General features: G+C 40.7%; 1 protein-coding gene across 5 annotated transcripts in view; it reads right to left on the bottom strand.

Moving 5' to 3' along the window:
* The window catches only part of SPTBN5 (spectrin beta, non-erythrocytic 5), a 102,932-nt gene that overhangs the window by 33,664 nt on the left and 53,901 nt on the right, over positions 1 to 15,367 (bottom strand). For all 5 annotated transcript variants that reach the window (XM_075425323.1, XM_075425324.1, XM_075425320.1 and 2 more), the window contains exons 35-41: positions 10,126 to 10,230; positions 8,960 to 9,145; positions 5,024 to 5,179; positions 4,200 to 4,391; positions 3,461 to 3,556; positions 1,232 to 1,350; positions 596 to 710 (exon numbers count right to left, since the gene is read on the bottom strand). In XM_075425323.1, the coding sequence (XP_075281438.1) occupies positions 596 to 710; positions 1,232 to 1,350; positions 3,461 to 3,556; positions 4,200 to 4,391; positions 5,024 to 5,179; positions 8,960 to 9,145; positions 10,126 to 10,230 (969 nt within the window). The remainder of the gene's footprint in view (positions 1 to 595; positions 711 to 1,231; positions 1,351 to 3,460; positions 3,557 to 4,199; positions 4,392 to 5,023; positions 5,180 to 8,959; positions 9,146 to 10,125; positions 10,231 to 15,367) is intronic.

A 15,367-nucleotide genomic window follows, 5' to 3' on the forward strand; every position in this document is an offset into this window, starting at 1 on the left:
TTCCTTTTCCCTTGTCCACTGATGCAGTCACTCCACTATAGAAAGCCACTAGGTTGGTCAGGCAGGACTTGCCCTTGGGGTCTGATCTTGCCCATGGTCTGACTTGCTCAGGGTCTGATCTAGTTGAGATTTGAATGTTTTGAAGGACAGAGAATCCACATTCTCTCCAAGTAACCTGTTCCAGTGTTTGATCAGTTGTCTTGTGACTTTTTTCACTTTACACCTGTTTGGAACTTCTCTTGGTGCATCTTGTATGCACTGACTCTCACTATTTTGCTATGAACCTCCAAGAAGAGTCCAGCTTCATCTTCTCTGTAACTTCTCATGAGGTAAAGACAGCATCCCCTTTTATTGCAGACTCTAATCTGTAATTTCTCACAATACATTTCAAATGTACCTGAATGCCTTAGAGTCAGTAATCTGCAAAGTGTGTTTAATGACATTTCAGCCTTCCTACAAACTTGATACACGGACAACTATCAAAAGTCACTGCTGCATACTCAGTATCTGTCTAGCAATCTGCATGCCTGGGTTTATCACTGTTGGCAAAATAGAACATATTCCCATTTCATTTAATCAAAATCTGAGAACTCACCTTCTCGGTAATTCTCTCTGTGATGTCATCAATTTCTCTGATTAAGTCATGAACCTCTAGGGCTCCCTCTAACTTCTTCCTGTATGCATTCAGGTTACCATGGAAACTGTTCCACCTTTTATTGAAAATAGTATTTTAGAGCTGTATTTCAGAGATGAAGCATTAGCCTGATGAGACTATCTGGTTATACTTATTCCAAGTTTTCAGGATAGCATGGGGGTTAAAAGCTAACAAGTACCAATCCAGTTTCCTTAAACTCTCAATAACCTCACAATCCCTATATTCATGCTTTTGGTACTCAGCTCGTGGGCTGTGAAGTAACAAAAGCAACATGCATGTCACCAGGACAACTACATGAACAGATTGAAGTGTCTTAGCTTCATGTATCTGGTGTATAAAGTGCTGTGAAATAGCATATTTGCCTCCAAGGCTAGAAACATGGCCCTGCTGGAGTAGAAATTCTTCTGGCTAAACTGTTCTGGGAGTCTTGAAAGGCAATTACAGTGTCTGATGTTCAGTAATCATGACGTTAAAGAAGAAAATACATGTCACTATTCCTCCACTTAAACTAGCCCAAGACACCTAATCTTCCCTTCTTGTTTTTGCTTTAGACAGAAGCTTTAAAAGCACACTCACTTCTCATTGAGCCGCTTCCGGCGCTCATATATGGTCTTTGTTTCTTCCTTGTTCTGTCTCTCCAGTTTCATGGCCAGGGCATTGATAGCCCTGATGTGAGCATCATCCACTGTCGTCTCCTGTAAAGTGAGAAAAGGAGAAAAGGTATGTGTTGAAATGCTTGTAACTGAGTTTTCCACTGAGATGTGAAAAACAGTAACAACAGCAACAATCAAGAGTTTTGCATCACTTCCAAATATTTCAGAAACGTGGGCTTTGCTCTGCTAAAACCGCTGGTGTTACCAGTCCTTGATAAGAAGAGAGTAAAGGCAAGAAAGAACATCAGTGACTACAGATATAACAATGATCTAGGTCTAGACGAGGACCCTCAGAGCTTCATTTCTAAGTCAAGCGGTCCTGACTTAGCAGGGGCTCATTTGTTGAAGAAACATAGGTGCTGGTTACACAGGTGGCTGCTGTGGAACAGCTGATGTGTGGCAGATTGTTCCTTTGCCAAACAGGTAGTGGCTTGTGGCTCCTAGGCCTACTCTTTTTTTTTTTTCTTGATAGGCCTCTGTCTCTAAGTGCCTTCTGTACTGTGGACAACAGGCTTAAAATCCATACAGCCTTGAGAAACCCAGACAACCCAGGCCGTTGAGTTTTCTTCTAAGGCAACATCACTGCATTTTAAAAGGTATGCCAAATCTTCGAGGCAAATTGCTTCCCATGTACCTACTGCAGAAAGGACAATATTTGCACATTGCACATATAATCTGGATTATAGTGGAATACTTGTCCTTTTGGAGGATGATGGACGGCCAACACTAAACACTGCTCCAAGATTCAAAAACAAAAACCCTATTCAGGGTCTTTTGCTGACTGGGACACAGGGTTGTTTCTGCCTCGTTCAACATCCTTCTTTTGGCTGGCAGAACCTGTAGCAGAGCCCCCGCTTCGTCCTTTAGCTCACAGTTCAGCTGGTGAGGACTGAAGGGCCAATGAAGGTCTCTTATTTTTGCTCTACCGAAATCGAGTACTAATGCACTGTCACAGGCAATTCTGCCAGGCTCTGGAAAGGGAATCTTAGGGTTATCCCCCAGGTACCAGGCATATCTATACTGTTACTCTTCATAGAAGAGGATTGTCTCCTTCTGCTATTAGGCAACAGAAACAAAAGATGGAAGCTGCCATAACAGAAACTGTCAACAAGAAAACAGGAGAGAACATTAGAGTAAACCTTCTTCACAAGGTCCTAATACATCTATTTCCAGACCTTCCTCACAGATTCCAGGTTAGCAAATCAGCACAGTAATCTTTCCTGCGTGACACTCAGACCTGTTAGTCCACATCTGTAGCAGTTCACGCAAACAGAGAAAACAAGAAGCTGCTGCAAATGTATCCCCTCGATGTATGGCCTTACAGCTCTCAACACTGGGAGCTGAAGTACATCACAAGGAGGCTCTTGTTGTGGCAGGGCCTGTTCCCCAGCATTCCCAAGGTCTGGTGCCCAGGTTAGCACATCTCACTGGGGGCAAGAGAGGCAGCTGGCATAACAGCACCACAAAAGAGGGTCAGAGATCTCAGCACAGAAGGGTGAACTGTGCAGCTGTCTTGTTACATGGCTGCTATCCGAAGTGTAAACCATTGCTCTATTTTACTAAATGTCTGATTATTAATGTTATGATTCATGACTAACCACATGTGCTGTACAAACAAAAGGCCCCCAAATAAATGTGCTTCATTTGGATGAAGGACTACGAGAAACTTGACTGTTCCTCAGGAGGAGGGGAAGAGAGAAATAAAGGAGTGAAATGGAGAAAGTGGTCAGGTTTTTTTACAGGCTTGTTCATGGAAGGTCTACATCAACTTTCATATTCAAACAAATAAGGCTGAAACAACCATTTGGGTGGAACTCACTGTGACTTTTGCAGACTGCATGAACCAAACCAGAAATCTCCTCAAATTCAGGCTCACACAGCCAGCTTTCCAGTCATGTACTGCAATCCAAAATTTTAGGTTGTGTCATGAGTGTCTGACAGCTCTGTTTAGACATCATCAAAGCAGAAGGCACAATGAGGGAAAATGCTATCTTTTTTAATGGCTTATAAAGTGACAATGCTTCCTACCCCTCTGATCTTTCAACTCCTCAGGGTACTGGAACTGTATGTGCTACCTGGGTATACTGCTGGGCTGAAAAGTGAACTGCTGCTTCCAGCCACCCAGGGAATGCGCAGAGAAAACACCTCTTACCCCTGATGTTGCTCCACGGAACTCATTCAGTTTTTTCATGAGCTGCAGGCAGTGTTCATAGTCATTTCCCACATCACCTACATTAATCATGACTTCCTGGGGAAATAAGCAGCAGACAGGCAAACATTCAGGCGAAGAGTACAAGAACACAGCATGTTCCAATACTTACGCTGATGCAATAAGTTCTGTGTTGTATCTGTAAATCAATGACCTACAGCTTCTAAAGTAGTCTCTTCTGATCTTTAGATAATTACGAGACTTAGTCTCAACTCCCTCTGCAATCTATTACTGATTATGGAAGCAACCTCCAAACGAAAACTTGATCCGCTAAGTGACTCTTCCTTTCACTCTTACAAAGAGAAACCTTCCAATTTGATACACAGTAAGAGTGAGTGCCAGTTGCCAAATGCTTCAAGTCTCTTCCTTCTAGTCTGCTTTCATTCTCTGTCTTGATATGGACACACAAGACAACCATGAACAATCACAATCTCTTTATGTGCACATTTTACATGAGAATATGTGCTAATACTGTCCAAATGACTCTGACATGGAAACACTCCAGACATTTTTTACAATTTGTTGAATCATTCCTTCCACGTTGTTTGTAGAACATGTCATGATTCTTCCAGGCAAAAGCCACTGAGAAAATATCCTGGAAGATGGCGCATTTACCAGAAGTTCACTGCTAAATAGCACATCTCTAGTGTGCTGCTTGGGTTAAATATTAGAATCCATTTACCTTCTCCCTGATCCAGGCTTCCACCTGGTCCACCTTCTGGAGAAATTCTAGGAAGGCCCGGCTGTCCTCCAGCATCTTCCCACGAGCAACAACAGCTCTCTTCAACTTCTCCCAACGCTCCTGAAGCATGCGGACTCGGCGACGAATCTCTCCTGATTTTGGGTGGCCTTTTGATACCAGGGCTTCTCCTTTCTTGACATTCAGAAGAAGAAATTAGAAATGAAGTTTGCCACTAATTTTTAATGCGATTACCGTGTTACATGACCTTTCTAGAAGAACTCTCTCACTTTCATAACCTGGACTGCAGAATAAATTACTAATATAAATTCTTACTGCCCAAATGATACCGCTCAGCTGGAAAGCTCTTATTTCTGGAGGGAATCAAGAACATTAGGATTTTAATATTTCCCTGCAAAGAACGACACTCATGGAGAGGAAGCACCAAGAGAGGTATTACAGATATTACAGATATGTGATTCAGATATGTGATTCACTCAGTTGCATCAAGAATGTTCCAAAACTGGGCATGAAATCCTATTTACCTTTTGTAGGAGTAATCACCCCTAGCAAGGAAGAAGTCAGAGATACCTTCCTATTCAGACAATAAGAAAATACAAAGTTCCATGGATAGAGCAATTAACAAATCTCTCTGTTGTGAACTAACAGCATTACATTTTCATGGCATAGCAACTGGGTTCTTGTCACACAAGTAGGATAATTGATACAGAAGTGTTGAACAAGCCATGCTTCTTTTTAATTTCTTGTGTCTGTCCTTCTTTGGATAACCAGCAATAATCTGTAAAAACACTAGCAGAGTGAGTTACCTTATTAACAGCTGTGATGATTTCTTCATTTGCTAGAATCTCTGCTTCAAAGACCTGATGTTTCTGCAGCAGCTTCATTTTGTCCTGCAGACTGCTGGGGTCTTGTATGGAAGGATCCTCTAGCTTCTGCATGCGCTCATTGATCCAGTCTTCTGCCTGCAGCAGTGTGAGGCATCAGAGTTAGCATGACAACTACGTGCCATTCTGGGGCCTCCTCCTAAGACACGTCATTGTTCTATACAAGTGTCTATGCCCAGGCTAGGTAGATTGAGCTGGGAGCTGATGGTTGAGGTGGCTCTCCAGTTTCTGAACTACTCTACTTGATAGTGAACCATGAGGACTAACAAAGAAAGGGTTAGGTGTTTCTCTTAGGAAATTCTTTTTTAAGAGGTTTAAGTGTATGCAGAATAAAATGGACAACAGGATGATGAGTTTTCCACAACTTTCTCTGAAGTCTGCTAAACTTTAGCTCATAGCATTGAAGGCAACATTTTCTATCCATCAAAACACTGAGAACTGAACACTTCGCATATGTTGTAACTGATACTGTTGTCCTCAGACCATTGAAGTAACCTAATGTTTTGACAACACAGGAACAGCAAATTGAAGCCAGCTTTATCAGTTTCAGAACATCTTGGTTGTCCTTGTGGAACTGCGCTACATGTACACAAGACTTGACAACTGGAGGATTTTCTCAGCTAATTAATGATTTGAAGTGTTGTTTCAGCTGCTGAATTTCTATAAGCAGTAACAGAAATAGCTTTCACTAGCAGTGTGCTTCTCCGGAAACTGTTCCCCTCCAAAGCACAGTCAGAGACTTAAACAGGAGCCTTATGTCAAGGTTGCCCAGGACAGCACACTGTCATTTGCTGTTTTCATTTCTGATATCCTCCTCACAAACTAAGGCCTTCTCCCATTACCCAGCCATATATTAAGGCTTTAACATCACTTAACTGATTTCTCATTTGAATGGTAGAGGCTCATCCATACAGCTAGGATGAGAAACATACAATTCCTGTGCATACAGCCACTTAAAGGGCAATTTCTCTCCTACTTTTTAATACTAAGCAATGGCTTAATGACAGACTGAACAAAGCCACTAAAAAAAAAAAAATCACATCTGGACTCTTAGTGGCTTGGTTTATTTAAAGGCTTGTTAGTATGGCTCTAGAGAGTTAGAGATCCATCTCCTGGCTCCATGTCCACATTCAGATGTGAAGTATGGCTGATATGCTGTCCCAAGATCTTTCAATGGAAACACTTACGTTTGTTTGTACAGGCATTTTCACTTTATTGAAGACAACAGCGAGACTAGAATTATGCTCAGTGTAGTCACATGGGACCAGTCTTATTTCTATGTGACTCATAAAAAATGTGAGCACTATCAATTTAGAAACCTACATTTTAAGAATATCAGTTACTGTAATGTCAAGAGCACAAACTTTTTGTAAATTACATTGATTTTTTGTAACAGAAATATTTAAAGCCTATAAAGGGATGTGTCCATTCCATACATGTAGAGAAAACAACTAATTCTCTCTCTCGCTCCTCTGAGATTAAGAAGTAAACGTTTTTTATTCTCTTGTATAGAGGGTAAAAGGGAAAGAAAATGAAGTACCACTAATATGATGAACAACTTTCAGAATCAGCGTTAAAACTCAGAGCCAGCTTTAGAAGTCAAAACTTTCAACTTTATGATCTTTCCTCTGCAATAACTCAAATACATATATTTCTGAGGAGAAACCTGGTCATTGTCTTCCATGTTAACACTGAGGTACACACTTGGTGACAAAAGGATTGTCTATAAGTCTTTCTCACTTCTTTAGGACTAGAAAAGCACCCTACTTCTACTGTAGGAGAGTATGTCCTATTTTGTGAACTGCATGGAATCTCTGAGTTATTTGTTGCGGGTTTTGTGCAGAAAAAACAAAGTCCTATATCCTGAAATGGGTACAAACTGCCACAGCTAGCCTTCTAAGCAGACTATATGATGTTGAGCTCTCCATCCTCTCATGAGTAATCACAGATGGTGTTGCCTTTGTACTAATGTGTGTAGATATCTGTGTAACTGCTTCCAGAGAGCCTAGGAGACTTTTAACAATGACAACGATCACTATTTTCTGCTGACAAAAAAAAAAAAAAAAAATTTGTTTGATCAATGGAAATGACTGAAGATAATTGCAGGAGGGAGAGTTTTCAGGGGAGTGGAACCTGAGCTATAGGTCTTGTTCTCCTAATAAGTAAGAATAAGCAATGACCTCACGGATTTCATAGCTAAACTCAAAACTCATCTCTGCAATTTAACTTCCCTTTCAGGACTATTCTCATATCTGAATTCATATATACCCAAAACATCACTAAAATCAAATTAAACATTCCATTATACCCAACAAAAACGAAGAGAGATATTACTGTAAGATATATTTTTTTTAAATTCCTTGGTGGCATTCACATTCTACAGCAGTAGGCAATGAATTTAGATTGGCAAGGTAAATGAGCAGGTAGTTTGAGAGCAACAACTCCCTCTAGAATTCTTGGCTGAATTCATGTGAGGAAAGTGGATGAGAAAAGGGAGATTGTTCTCACTATACAGGGCCAGATCCTCTGCTGTAAGTGTGTGATTCAAGAATGAAGTGGGACCCCAGCCCAAGCACAGATTTGATAATTACAGAGAGATGGGAAGAAATGCAGAAGTATTCTTACCTAATGGGTTGATTGTATCTCTAGCATAGAAACACTGTCAGTTTCTCGACCAGAGAGGATGTTGGCAGTTCTGTGACCTTTCCAGCAGAGCTACACTGCTTTTTTGAAAATATTAGCACTGTGTAATGCATCATCCACTCCATTCACTCCACTCTGCTAGTCCACAAGGTGGACTGGCACGTGTGATAGGAAAAGTATAGCTAAATAATAGAAGTTAATATTTGGCTGTGTAAATACTTCATGATAAAAGTTTATTTTAAAAAAAATCTCATGTAGCTCAGGCTCTTTAGTGCACCCAAAGAAGAGGGTATTTAAATGTCTGATTATTTTGGTGGCAGGGAGAGTTCCAAATATATTGTGCTGTAAATGGAATTTTAGCAGCTATTTATTCCTTAGATTACTCTTTTTCTAAAAAAAAAAAGAAATTTGGTTGTAAGCAGCACCTGTGTTACAGGCATTCATTCTCCTTTGGTGACAATCATAATTCGACTTGTGTCAGGACATATGTCTTTTTCAGGGGCTGGAAGGTGACATGCACCTGCAGTTTTTCTTTAAACCATGCAGGATGTTCCATGGGATGCAGCAGCAGAAGGAGTGCATACCAGACCAGCAAGAGTGTTTGCAAATGTCCCTCTGGGCCCGAGTGCTGCTGTTTTTGCCAGCACATTGGATGCTAGCACATTACTCAGTCACACACATAGTGCTGCCCTTTGAAAGACTGGCCTGGTATGTCTTTCCAATGGTATTGCCAGGAGCAGAGCTACTCAGTTACAGGAATAAGGCCAGAATAGGAGACAAATAGACAAACGTATTCTGCACAGACCAGTCTACAGCAGCTGAAGAGCTATGCTAAGTTACAATACTGTTTTGAAGGCTTCAGTAAAGCTTGGCATCCTTGCCATAACGCTTTCAACTTTGTATTCACCTTGATTTGAAATATCTTTTCTTTCCCACCAAGGGAAACATAAGGTAGTAGCTGGCAGCTTTCCTTTTATTAGCTTTATTTCAGCAGAGCTCCTGGCATGTAAAGCAACTGTAATCAGCACAATGCCACAATGATGGTATAATAACAGCAATTGCTTTGGAGCACCCCGTTGCATGAGTGTGGCAAGAGTTGCCACAACAGAGTAGATTATCAATCCACCTAATCTCTGGCAAGGGTGAGCACTTCATCCAAAAGAGGTAGGCAGCTTTTCTGCCTTCCGCCCCTATCCCAGTCTAAAATTCTCTTACCTCTTCCAAGTTCTGGTAGAACAGTGCCAGAAGAAGGGCAGTCTGCAGCTTTTCTCTCCTACTCTGGGATAGATCCTTGATCTGCTGCTTCCTCTCATGAATAGCATTCAGTTTGTGCTGGATCTTTAGCCCTTCAAGTCCACCAACCTTTTCTAGCCTTCTTGCCTGTTCTTGAAGAGACATCATCTGAGGAGGGAACATATCTGAAATTACTTTTATGCTTCCAAGTGGTGTGAAAGAAATAAAAACCAGGTTCTTTTCTATACCTAAAAGATTCTTCTTTTTTCTGGAATGAACCAAGAATAGCAGGGACAAGTTAGCCAGCACTCCGCCAACCCTCACCCTGTACTATATTACATCTATGACGTCCTTGTCATTGGTCTCTGTAGTGTACCCTGGCTACTTAAATGAATTAAAGCTGTAGCTTCAGGAGTCCCTATGCCATTGATCATCCAGTACAAGGAATCCTGGAGCAAGACTGACACCCATGAGTGCTCAGGTTTTATGGCTTTGTGGAAATCAGGTGTTGGAAGGTAGCTTTCAGCATGAGCAACCAGTCTGGCAGGGAGCTGGCGTGGGTTCTGGGAGCTCACTCCTTCTGGGGGCCCCAGGCACAGCCCGATCCTAGTTTGGATGAATTACAGCAGTGGCCACCAGCCAGGCAGATTCCTTTACATGCGGGTAGGCAATTCAGCATCTATTCCAAAGGTGCAAAAAGGCTAGCCAATTTGGTATAGATATTGTATACCAAATGCATTTTTAAATAATTAGACAAGTCATCCCCTCTGACCTACTGTATTTTACTTGCTTTAAAAACCACCAATGTTTTAACGAAAAAAGCAGAAACTTCTGATATCCATAACACATGATATGGCCTGTTTCAAATATTTCTTCTGATAAGTCCCACTATTCAACTTTCTAAGTGTTTTTCCTGTCTACTGCAAGACAATACAGACAATACTTGGACATGGAGTGTTTAACACATGTTCTTCACTGCTCTGCCTCTTCTTTTACTGAGCTTCCCCATTTTCTCTTTGGTTCAAGCATATCAGGCATGTCACACCTGTCAGCAATTAAATGTGTTGCCATATTTAAAACAAAACCCAAACCCCAAAACATCATTCTAGCTCATTGGCCTGTAGAATATTTGTTGTTGATTTTTGTACCTTCTCATCCTGTGAAGTCAGAAGCTTCTCAAAAGCCTCGTGTTTCCTTATCAGTTGCTCTATTTCATGTACAGAGCTTCCGAGGTCACTGCTTTTCAAATAAATCTATAAAAAAAAGTTTAATATTTTTCTGAGTGGACTAATTATCACATACACCTGATTCACAAATTTGAGAAGAGGTATTAACTCTGCAGTTGAGAGTACACTTGGAAAAAAAAGGGAACAGGAGGGAACTGAAATTGGAAATTAAATAGTAGAGCTCCATGGTCTTGAGGAAGAAAGAGAAGCATTAACAAGTCCAGCTAAGGAAAATGACCTATCACTGCTTATTGCAATCACTAAGTCACAAGGTTGGCAGTGAATTCCAGCGGTCTAAGCCATCTTTGTAATCCAAAGCAAGATCAACACTGTCATGTCTAACAGATGTCTGTACGATTCCTTTTTAGAAGACTTCCAATCACAGAGACTTTGCAGCCTCCCTGGGCAAGTTATTCCACTGCTTCGTTACCTTTACCATTAGCAAGATTTTCCAAATATCTGGCCTGAAAATGCATTGCTAGCACTTCGCCTCATTACATATTGCCCTCTTCATCACACTGAGGAGATAATTCCTTTTACATTAGCTTCAGTGTTGTTCGTGTTTGTAGGCTTTTTGCATACTGTGATTTCGATCTTCTCTAGTCTAAAACTACCCTGATCTGCTTAATCATTCCACAAAGGCTGTGTTTTCTGGACTCTGATTATTCTTCTTGCTCTCCCTCTGGGTTTTCTCCATTTCCACTGATTTTGAAATGGAGTTCCTAATACTTGATGCAATAAGTGGCAATCAGCAATAAGGCTGCCAGAGTGAAAGTAGTGAAGACAGCAGAGAGCTTATGTGTGCCTTTCAAGCTATAATGTTCTGCATGTATCTGCATATGGTGTTTGTCTTTTACATAATACCATAAATTCAAGTTCATCTTGCAATCTACTATGAACTTCCAGAAATTTTTCAGAAGAACTGCTATCAGACCAACTTGTCCCTATCCTGTATTTATGCAGCTGTTTATTCCTAAAAAATGTCATAGCTTGCACCTGTACCAAGTGCATTACATCTGTTATTTTTTTCAGGCCACCTTTCCAACTTGCCAGTATTGATTTTATTTACTAACTGTTCTGTCAGTCTTAGCTGCAGAAAGACCTTAGTCTAAAATAACAAATGCAGTTTTACAGAAAATGACCTCTGCACTATTCGCTTTTACAACTGTGAGGAACTCTTCTAACTAATCCAATATACATCCCTAAGGGACCACAGTGTTTCTTTGCTCTTTTCTGGTATTAAGAAAACTGACTGCCCAATTACTTCTCCCATGCATTCCATTACACTCAGTTTTGCCAAATGCAAAAGAATAAACAATGTAGTTATTTATTATCCACAACAAAACAAGCTTTTCTGCCGGCCAGTATGAATTTATTCTTTTCCAGAGGATTTAATTGCCCACAGTCTCTTCCCTTATTTAATGATGAGACAACACCGGGACAAAAACCCCATTCAGAGGCTCTGATGGGACATGAGCAAAAATTACCTGTGGACAAGGTTCACAGTGGAGTGAATATAGATGGAATTTTGGAGTTCAGGCTGCCACGAGGGACTGCATTTATCAGCTGGGACACAGCACTGTGTAATCCGTTTTGTGAGTTCATGGAATCATAAGTATTTGAATAAGGATGAGAAATTCCAACCAGTAACTCTACCTGGGTAAAGTGCAATTAGCAGAAATGGAAGAAGAATTTGAGATCAGTGATACAGTGTGAAAGAATGAAGAGGCATTAAAGAAACAGAATAGAATCAGTGAAGCAACACAACTGCTAATAGTTTCAGAAGAGGGCTGGTAAAGAACATAGGTAAATCTGCCTTAATACCACAGACGTGCACAGGAAAAATAACATCTAGAGATACTTCTCTTGTTTCGTAAAACATTGCAGTTCTGTAGCAGGCTTACAGGGTGTTTTTTATAGGAGAGAAAAGGTATTCTTCGTCAGCTATTTTAGAAACCCAGTAATGATGTTCATTGTCTGCACAGAAGTACTGGATGACTGTTTAACCCCACAGGGCATCTTCTGAAGGAGAGATTTCTCTGGCATGTGTTACCTGTAGGGGAATCCACACCTACTTGTCAGGGTCTGAGTGCACCAACAGGCTCTGACAGCCCTGACTGTCCCCTGGCCAGCCTTTTCGCTCCCACCTGCGGGTCCCTCTGAGGCTCAGCTTGGCCCCAGCCCTGCCCAAGCTGTGTTGAGGGGAGGCCTGAGCCCTGCCCTGGTCCTCCTGGACAGGCCCCAGATTTCAGTCATGATCTCACTTCGTCACCTTGATCTCCAGCTGGTCGATGGACCTTGTTACTGCCGCTGCCCCTCAGCCCTGCTCAGCAGCTGTGGCTAAGAGGACCGACAGCCAGAGTTGGCACTGGTGTTTTATTTTTTGTGAGTTAATGAGAGGAATATTTTGTGTACACATAAAAATGCACAGAAGAGTATCATGCCCAGGCCAGATGTTCAAACCGCTTTATACTAATTCATGCCTAGTATCAGAAGAGAGGTGAATAAAGCCCAATGCAGTAATCACTGTCAAGAAGACGGGAAGAACACTGTACAGCAAGTCTACATTTTTATTAAGTCCAGCCCATAAATCACCAGGATGCCTAAAGAAATAGATTAATGCCTCTGTATGTTAAATACAACCCCCGTCAGAAGGCAGACATTCTGTCATTCAAACTTTAATCCTTTGATCTATCCTACTCATCAAGTGTATGAAATTATGACAGATGTGTGGGCCCCAGGTCTGTCTACTGTAATGCTTTGTTAAACCACTTCAAGTTACTATCCATATTTATACTGTTGTTACTAACACTGAAATAAAAAGTTATCGGCTGAATCTAACTCAGTGATGATCAGGGTACACAAATACACAATCACATGCTGCATCTCTGTTTTGGTGTTTTAAAAGCTGCTGTAAAAGCACTGTAGCTTCTCTGTCATATTTTGTTGATTATCTAACATTTTAGGTCAAAAAAGATTTACCAGAGGAAACAGAAGATATCACTCGATGACCTTTATTTAGTAACTGTTAGCAGCGAAACGTCAAACTCTGTGATACCTGAAGAAATGGTCAGCCATTAATTCTCCTGCTCATATATCTCTGGTGGAGAAAAAGGCAAGGGATGTCTACTTGTAAAGATGGTTACTTTCTTTGTAAAAAGAGAACAGAGACATTCGAGAGCAGGGGCGTGGGGTGGTGAGTCATAAGCAGCTGCCACTGAAGCGCTCAGTGCCTTGCTCCCACTGAAAATCACTACATATAAATACCACCGAGCATTCAAAGCCCCATTCCTTCAGCTGTTACAGCAGTGGGAAAGAGTCCTCCTGAAAGCTTTGGACCAGGTCCTCCAAGTAGAAGCCCATGCAAATGCTCTTGGGAACCCAGGTTTTAATACTGAGAAAGAAAACTGGTGCACAACAATAAATTGGTGTAAAAGAAAACGTTGCATACATTTCGGGAGAGGCAATGGCCATACACTTAGAGGAAAGCAGCCCCAGTAGCACTAACAGTGCTACTTGGAGAGCTAGTGAGGAAAAAAATTTCCATTTGTCTTTAAAACAGAAATCTTATGACAGCAATTGCTAGAGTCAGAACTGCAACATTTTTTTCATTTAAGCACTTGTTATACCAATCTGAAAGCAGAATGGAAACTGGCTCCCCCACCACAATGCTGGCCTGTGGCCAGTTATGTCACATTTTGGCATATTTTTAGACAGATCCCCAAACTCCTGCTTTGAATGAGACGTGTTGATTTCAAATATAAAACACTGCATATCTCTCCTCAGGTAACCTACCAGAGTCTCCCACAGCACACAGCAGGTATAAGATTTCTTTCAAGTTTGTTTCTGTTATGAATCATGACCCATCATTAGGAATTTAATGCTCAGCCACAAAAAGCACTGAAGACTTGACCACTCACTACATAATGAACTCGTTTTTAAGTGAAGACTTGCAAAGATGCTTAAAACCACAAAATGGACTTGGCCCTTTTTGAGATATGAAATAGAGCGTGTAACAAATAACCAAGGTATTAACAATAAAAAACACAGAAACGGAGGTTTTAACCCTACTTAACTGGAGTTTCCCACCATTTCTGAGCTCATTGAATAGGTTTAGCCACATTTTCATAAGATCTCTTACATAGAATTTAATGCATAACTAAATGCAAAGTCCAATTAAAAAAAAAATGTTCATTTTAAATAAAATAGTACTAAATACACACTTGCATGTCCAGCTCTAGCTTTTTGAGAAATACTGAATGAAACATTTTAGTCATTAGGATAACTATGCTCTCTGGATGCCGCAACTTCATATTTATACACACTGGAAGCTGACATAGCCCCAAAAGAAATTTGTCCTCAAAGAAGTGTCATTTCTGTTTCTCTAGAAGAAAAACTATTTTAAATATTTGTGCAAATCCAATCCCTTCTCCTGCTTCTGCTCTTCACAGCATAACAAGCTCCACAGATTTTGCCCCTCACTGGCTGCCCTGGACTTGCTGCTGAGATTGCTGGAACTCCACTGAAAGTCTTTTGGCTCTAAGCATGTACTAAAAGCCAGAATTGCTCCCAGTTTTAAATGCCTTCACTTAAAGCATGTAATCAAACCCAAACTCTATGGCCAATCGGTAACGACAAGGTTTGATTTGACTTACTTCTGATAAAAGTAAATACCAAAAAGAATAAATTAAAAAAATATTTAAATTTGTTTTAGCAAAGTAAATAAATGTGCTTAATACCATGATTCTATGTGGTTCACAAATATGTTGTACTCTGCTTCATTTCAGTAAAAGTTATAACAAAGTATCGTACTATAACCGTAAGTGGAATAAAACACATTGAAGTTGTTTATGAAAAAAAAAATACATACACCTCTTCCATCATGCTGACATCACTGTATTATTGGCCTCTGACCTCACAATCTAGATGTGAATTTCTAATGTTAAGTGTATTTAAAATTTCCTTCCCCACTTCTACTGCATGCTGCCTCATCAGCATAAGGATAGATTTATCTGATATCGGAAATGTATACAGCAAAAACACAGAGAGAAGTCAGTGTTTGTTTTTCCATAACTGATATGATCCCTTCCTCCCACTTATCCCCTCCTTCAAAATTCACAAGCTCGATCCCTATGCTTTAAGTAGTAGGTGTTAGACCAGAATC

Source organism: Opisthocomus hoazin, chromosome 7, assembly GCF_030867145.1.
Source record: "Opisthocomus hoazin isolate bOpiHoa1 chromosome 7, bOpiHoa1.hap1, whole genome shotgun sequence".
Taxonomy (NCBI): Eukaryota; Metazoa; Chordata; class Aves; order Opisthocomiformes; family Opisthocomidae; genus Opisthocomus; species Opisthocomus hoazin.